Source organism: Suillus clintonianus (genome assembly GCF_016758775.1).
Source record: "Suillus clintonianus strain FC179 chromosome Unknown DEU56scaffold_8, whole genome shotgun sequence".
NCBI lineage: Eukaryota > Fungi > Basidiomycota > Agaricomycetes > Boletales > Suillaceae > Suillus > Suillus clintonianus.
Window position 1 is genome coordinate 647136 of NW_024539232.1, and position 8014 is coordinate 655149.

The following is an 8014-nucleotide window of genomic DNA, read 5'->3' on the forward strand; positions in this document are numbered from 1 at the left end:
GTAATATTATATAGACCGGTGGGCCGATGTAAGGAAATATTAGATACATGGGTGGGCCGAGGGTGAGGCAAGTTATTTATTAGATAGACAGGTGGGCCGAGGGTGAGGGGAATTATTTATTAGATAGACGGGTGGGCCGAGGGTGAGGGGAATCATTTATTAGATAGATGGGTGGGCCGACATAGGGGGATATCAGATAGATGGGTAGGTTGACATGGGGAAATATTAGATAGACGGGTGGGCCGACATAAGGAAATATTAGATAGACGGGTGGGCCGACGTGGGGTAACATTAGATAGACGGGTGGGCCGACATAGGGAAATATTAGATAGATGGGTGGGCCGAAGTGGGGAATTTACATAGACAGGTGGGCCAATGCCGGGTAATATTAGATACATGGGTGGGGTTAAGAAAATACAAATATAAGATGATATACATCTTTGTCGTCTTGAATCACCGAGTAACGAGTACTGAGACCCAACACCCAACACCCAACACCCAACACCCAACACCCAACACCCAACACCCGAATCCCCGAAACCCGGGACTACCAAACTCTAACCAAACTCACAAAAATGTATATTATGTAAAAAACTCGAAACTCGTAGAAATGTACGAGTTTCGAGTCTCGAATGACCAAGTACCGAGACCCGAGACCCGAGGCCCGAAAATCAAACTACACCCGACACCTGGAACCCGGGACTACGACACTCCGGCCTCCAAGCTCGCAAAAATGTATATCATATAAAAAACTCGAAACTTGTACATTTCTACGAGTTTTGAGTCTTGAATGACCAAGTACTGAGTACCGAGTACCAACACCCGAGACCCGAGGCCCGAAGGCCGAAGCCTGAGACCCGGGACTACCAAACTCCAACCTCCAAACTCGCAAAAATGTATATCATATAAAAAACTCGAAACTCGTAGAAATGTACGAGTTTCGAATCTTGAATGACCAAGTACCGAGACCTGAGACCCGAAGCCCGAGAACCGGGACCTGGGACCCAGGACTACCACACTCCAACCTCCAAACTCGCAAAAATGTATATCATAAAAAACTCGAAACTTGTACGTTTCTATGAGTTTTGAGTCTTGAATGACCAAGTACTGAGTACCGAGACCCGAGACCCGAGGCTCGAGGCACGAAGCCCGAAAATCAAACTACACCCGACACCTGAAACCCGGGACTACAACACTCCAACCTCCAAACTCGCAAAAATGTATATCATATAAAAAAACTCGAAACTCGTACATTTCTACAAGTTTCGAGTCTTGAATGACCAAGTACTGAGTACTGAGGACCGACACCCGAGACCCGAGGCCCGAAGCCTGAGACCCGAGACCCAGGACTATGACACTCCATCCTCCAAACTCACAAAAATGTATATCATATAAAAGACTTGAAACTCATACATTTCTACGAGTTTCGAGTCTTGAATGACCAAGTACTGAGTACCGAGCACTGAGACCCAAGACCCGAGGCTCGAGGCCCGAAAATCAAACTACACCCGACACCCGAAGCCCGGGACTACCAAACTCCAACCTCCAAACTCGCAAAAATGTATATCATATAAAAAACTTGAAACTCGTACATTTCTACGAGTTTTGAGTCTCAAATGACAAAGTACTGAGTACCGAGTACCGAGACCCGAGGCTCGAGGCCCAAAGTTGAGACTCGGTAGTTGAATACAATGGTCTATACTCGATAGTCTTAACTCAATAGTCTGATACAATAGTCTATACTCAATAGTCTATACTCAATAGCCCAATCTCAATAGTCTTAACTCAAGACTCGGTAATTGGTACTTGGTAGCTGGGACTCAATACATGGTAGTTGGGATTTGGTACTTGATACATGGTAGTCGAGACTCAGTACTCAATACCCGATACTCGAAACTCAGTACTTGGTAGTTGGGACTCGAGACTTGGTAGTCGAGACTCAATACTCAATACTTGGTAGCCGAGACTCAATAGTCTGAACTCGATAGCCCAAACTCAAGACTTGGTACTTGATACAAGGGAGTTGGTACTCGATCCAAGGGAGTTGGTATTCAATACAAGGGTGTCGAGACTCAATACACGGGAGTCAGTACTCGATCCAAGGGAGTCGGTAATCCGGTACCCAATACAAGGGAGTCGAGACTCAGTACAAGGGAGTTGGTCCTCAGTACAAGGGAGTCGGTACTTGATCCAAGGGAGTTGGTACTCGGTACAAGGGAGTCGGTAATCTGGTACACGATACAAGGGAGTCAGTACTTGATCCCAGGGAGTCGGTACTGGATCCCCGGGAGTCGGTACTCAATACAAGTGAGTTGGAACTCGGTACAAGGGAGTTGGTACTCCAGTACCTGATACAAGGGAGTTGAGACTCAATGCATGGGAGTCAGTACTTGATCCAAGGGAGTCAGTAATCCGGTACCCGATACAAGGGAGTCGGTACTTGATCCCAGGGAGTCGGTACTGGATCCCCGGGAGTTGGTACTCAATACAAGTGAGTCGGAACTCGGTACAAGGGAGTCAGTACTCGATCCAAGGGAGTCGGTAATTGTTAAGACCATGCTCAAAGGGCGGATCTGAAGAGCTGGGCTTCAGCTCGTGCGCTGCGCCCCTTACCCGAGTATGTGCCCTTAATTTCCGAAGGCTAGAAACAAAGTCCGAGGGAGGATGATGAATCCCGGTGGACTTCAAGGGGACAAGTCTGGTAGGCTTTCCCAAGGAAGAGTCAGGCCAATGTTCAGGGGGTTAGTCCGGCCGATCATAGGGTTAGTCCGGCCGATCATAGGGTTAGTCCGGCTGACATAAGAGGATTAGTCCGGCCGACATAAAGGGGGTTCGTCGGCCGACGTAAGGAGGGTTAGTCTGGCCGACATAAGAGGATTAGTCCGCCGGACAATAGGGGCTTTAGTCCGGCGGACGTGGGGGACAGAATAGACAGGTGTAAGGACAGAAAGACAGGAAGTCCGAGGGGACAGAAGGACAGTATGTCCGAGAGGACAGGAAGTCCGAGAGGACAGAAGGACAGGAAGTCCGAAAAGGTGGAAGCTAGAGGTAAGACTACACTAGACAATGTCCAGAGTAGAAACTAACAGAGGTAGACTACCCGAAGGTAGAGGCAGAGTATAGCCCGAGGAATCAATCCCAGGACACAGAGGTTGGACAGGGAAGTGGCCCTGGGTCCATGGAAATGGATCCGGGTCCGAGGAAACAGGAATGAGGATAATCTAAGGTGATATTTGAACTCTGGAAACTACTACGAGTTTACAAGGTATTATATACTATGGACATGTGCGACGGGGACGGAGTCAGCGGAGATCCGGGTCAACGCGAGGAACATATGGAAAGGTTAAACTGACAGGCGCAAGGAAAATAATACAGGAACAGAGACAGAGATGAAGTATCGAATGGATCCGGGCATAGGAGGTATGATCGAGAATGAAGTCGGATATTAACTGTCAAACATATCCGGGCATATAGGGGTTAGGACAAGGGGACTATACAAATGGGGTAACAGAATAGGAGCAGGACCGGAAATGAACTGTGAAGTGGATCCGATGTTTTAGGGGTTAAGTGGACCTGGGTCCGAAGCTCAGGATCTGAGTAGGTCCGATGTTTAGGGTCCGATGCTTAGGGATTAAGTGGACCCGAGCGGGTCCGACATATAGGATGTCCAACGAATACAGGAGGAGCGGATGAGTGGACGAGTGGACAACATGAGTGGGATCCGACGAATAGGACGTCTGACGAAAAGGAGATCCGAGGTATGCAGGAGGAGGACCGATGAATAAGACGTCCGACATATAGGACATCTGATGTATATGGGAAACAGGGCAGATCCTGCTGAGGGGTATGTAGGGTTAAGGTATAGCTTGGCTACATTTCGGAGGTCCGGACATTGTTTGTTGGGAGAGATGGGATATGATTCAGGGGCTCAGTGTACGGTATATGACAGTAATCCAGTACCCAATACAAGGGAGTTGGTACTCGGTACAAGGGAGTTGGTACTCGATCCAAGGGAGTCGGTAATCCAGTACCCAATACAAGGGAGTCGAGACTTGGTACAAGGGAGTCGGCACTCGGTACAAGGGAGTCAGTATTCAATACAAGGGATTTGGTACTGGATCTAAGGGAGTTGGTACTCGGTACTTGACCATAGGACAAATCCCTGTGATCCAGTATACCTACCTTCTCCTGGTGGTTTGCCCCTGTGAAATTTTGTCCTGTAGGACCGGACCTCAAGGAGGGTAGGAAGTCTATTCATATTCATATTCTTAGTGTATCTATGGCTTAGTTACTTTAAAATATGTATAGGATCCTTCTACAGGAGCAAAATCATACACAATCATCAATCTAATGTTTTTGATGTTTTGCACTCCATTACACTTGCACACAAAATCCAGCCTGCTCATATGTCATTAGTGGTACATATATATGTGCATTGTATTCTAAAGATCAGTGCAAAATAGGTGAGAGGATTGAGCTAGTGTATATGCTCTCTGTTTCTACTGATAAGATGCTCATACCTTCCAAACATTGATATTTAATATTAAGACACCTGTAGTACCTTTCAAATATATTCAGTATTATAAGCCTAACTTTACAGAATGATCTAACAAGAATTGAATGCTGAGGACATGAAATGGATGAGAAATTGAGTGTGGGAAACTCAAAAGACCCAAAACATCGAAAATGGTCAGTTGAGTAGTTGTTGGACCTTAATGCTGCATGAACTTACTTTACCATCAAATCACTTCCACACATCCTCCACACTCAGGGCAAAGTGTTGTATAGGTTCCTCATGTAGTGTAACCTATATCCTACTAATATTTAACCAAATATCAAACTTATATCATATGAAAATGTGACTTTTATGTGATAGGTGTCAATTGTTACATTTCACACATATGTCACTTTGCTTCCCTTTCACTCAATACTTGATGGATCTGTCTGAAACTTGTGGGCTATGGCTAGAATATGTGAGACATATAACAAGTATCTTATCATAAGATCTTGATGTTTTAAATAATTGGGGCCTGCATGTGAGTCAATTATGAAATGTCATTATGATGCTTAGCCGTCTTGACGAAATATGTGCTGCCAGTCAAGGCAAAAATATAGCTGGTGTTTTCTTGTCAATAGGGTAAGATATAGGTAAGATATAAGCTTCACCAAAATAATTATCAGGCTTAGGTGTATTCACAATAATTGAAGTCCAATGTTGAGACTATTGAGTATAGAGAATTGTATTCAACTACTGCTATTGTGTTAAGACTATCGAGTATAGACCATTGTATTCAACTACTGAGTCTCAACTACCATGTATTGAGAACCGAGTCTTGAGTTCCGAGTCTCGACTCCCTTGTATTGAGTCTTGACTCCCTTGGATCAAGTATGTACTCCCTTGTACTGAGTACTGACCCCATGGATCAAGTACCGACTCCCTTGTACCGAGAACCAACTCCCTTGTATTGAATACCAACTCCCTTGTACCAAGTACTGACTCCCTTGCATCGAGTACCAACTCCCTTGTATCGAGTACCGAGTACCAACTCCCTTGGATTGAGTACCGACTCCCTTGGATTGAATACTGACGCCCTTGTACCGAGTGCCGACTCCCTTGTACCGAGTACAACTCCCTTGTACCGGGTACTGGATTACTGACTCCCTTATATTGAGTTAAGACTATCGAGTATAGACCATTGTATTCAACTGCCGAGTCTCAACAACTGAGCATCGACTACCAAGTGTGTGGTACCGGGTTTCGGAGTTCGGTACTTGTATCAGACTATCGAGTTAAGACTATTGAGTATAGACTATTGTGTTACGACAATCGAGTATAGACCATTGTATTCAACTACCGAGTATCAACTACCAAGTCTGTAGGACCGGGTTTCAGGTTTTGGACTTCGGCACTCGGAACTTGGTACTTGGTGCTCGGAACTCAGCACTCAATACTCGGTACTCAGTCACATCACTTGTGTGCCTGAACGTTCTTGAACACACCACTTTGTAGTACTTTGCTTATAACTCATTAGGATCTTAACTGAAAAATGTCATGACACTATGGAAAGACTACCCTTGACAAGGGCTGTCACTTTGATTTTCTTTGAAAAAATTCATAAGGTCTACCATAGTCACTCCTTATCAAAATCCTAATGGTAGACTATTGTATTTGGTAGTACCGGTGTACCAAACATTCTTTCTCTGGCCTCACAATTGATGATTTACTTACTTTATGTTGGTACTCTTACTGCTGACATAATTGAAGGAAGTTTTGACCTAGTACCAGTATCAGTCTGAAAGTCCCCTGTCCTTTTGTCTTGTTTCCTTGTCTGTTTCTCTCTCCTTGAGCACTGAGCCTAGAGCAGAGACCCTTTAGGGTCGAACTAGCCTAGGCCAGCAAGACCCAACATATTCTCTACAGCCTGTGGAGAAGTTGTCTGCACACCGGGTTTCGGGCTTCGGTACTCGGGACTCAGTACTTGGTGAAGAGTTGAGTTTCGGGTTTCGGGCCTCGGATTTCAGGACTCAGTACTCGATACTGGGTGATTTCCATATCATCTTAATTTTTTTTTTTCACTCAAGACTTGAAACTGGTACAGGCTTCGGGCCTCAGTCCTCGGGTTTCAGGTCTTGGTACTCGGTACTCAGTACTTGGTCATTTGAAACTCAAAACTCGTAGAAATGTACGAGTTTCGAGTTTTTTTATATGATATACATTTTTGCGAGTTTGGAGGTTGGAGTTTGGTAGTCCCAGGTCTCGGGCTTCGGGCCTCGGATCTTGGGTCTCAGGCTTCGGGCCTCGGGTCTCAGTACTCGGTATTCAGTACTTGGTCATTCGAGACTCGAAACTCACACATTTCTACAAGTTTCGAGTTTTTGATATGATATACATTTTTGCAAGTTTGGAGGTGGGAGTTTGGTAGTCCCGGGTGTCGGGTGTCGGGTGTAGTTTGATTTTCGTACCTCGGGTCTCGGGTCTCAGTACTCGGTACTCAGTAGTTGGTCATTTGAGACTCAAAACTCCTAGAAATGTACGAGTTTCGAGTTTTTTATATGATATACATTTTTGCGAGTTTGGAGGTTAGAGTTTGGTAGTCCCAGGTCTCGGGCTTCGGGCTTCGGGTTTCGGGTCTCGGGTCTCAGGCCTCGGCACTCGGCACTTGGTACTCAGTACTTGGTCATTCAAGACTCGAAACTCATAGAAATGTACGAGTTTCAAGTTTTTTATATGATATACATTTTTGCGAGGTTGGAGGTTGGAGTGTTGTAGTCACGGGTTTCAGGTGTCGGGTGTCGGGTGTAGTTTGATTTTCGGGCTTCGGGCCTTGGGTCTTGGGTCTTGGTACTTGGTCATTCGAAACTCGAAACTCGTACATTTCTACAAGTTTCGAGTTTTTTAAATGATATACATTTTTGCGAGTTTGGTTAGAGTTTGGTAGTCCCGGGTTTTGGGTGTCGGGTGTAGTTTGATTTTCGGGCTTCGGGCCTCGGGTCTCGGGTCCTCAGGTCTCGGTACTTGGTACTCAGTACTTGGTCATTTGAGACTCAAAACTTGTAGAAATGTACGAGTTTCGAGTTTTTTATATGATATACATTTTTGCGAGTTTGGAGGTTGGATTTTGGTAGTCCCGGGTCTCAGGCTTCGGGCTTCGGGCCTCGGGTCTCGGGTCTCAGGTCTCGGGCTTCAGGTCTCGGGTCTCGGTACTCAGTACTTGGTCATTCAAGACTCGAAACTCGTAGAAATGTACGAGTTTCAAGTTTTTTATAAGATATACATTTTTGCGAGTTTGGAGGTTGGAGTTTGGTAGTCCCGGGGTTTGGGTCTCGGGCTTCGGGTCTCGGGTCTCGGGCCTCGGCACTCGGCACTCGGTACTCGACACTTGGTACTTGGTCACTCAAGACTCAAAACTGGTACATTTCTATGAGTGTCGAGTTTTTTTACATGATAAACATTTTTGTGAGTTCGGAGGTTGGAGTTTGGTAGTCCTGGGTGTTGGGTCTCGGACTTCGGGTC

The 8014-nt window shown here is 45.6% G+C and overlaps 1 protein-coding gene across 1 annotated transcript; it reads left to right on the top strand.

Annotated features, from left to right (window-relative positions):
• Nucleotides 1-951: 951 nt before the first annotated feature.
• On the top strand, nt 952-3214 carry DEU56DRAFT_752417 (uncharacterized protein; the record flags this gene model as incomplete). Its single annotated transcript, XM_041349634.1, has 9 exons — nt 952-1068; nt 1264-1382; nt 1779-1830; nt 2020-2307; nt 2330-2491; nt 2567-2617; nt 2641-2741; nt 2897-3048; nt 3090-3214. The coding sequence occupies 9 exons, from the start codon at nt 952-954 to the stop codon at nt 3212-3214; spliced, it is 1167 nt and encodes a 388-aa protein (XP_041213308.1).
• Nucleotides 3215-8014: the final 4800 nt, after the last annotated feature.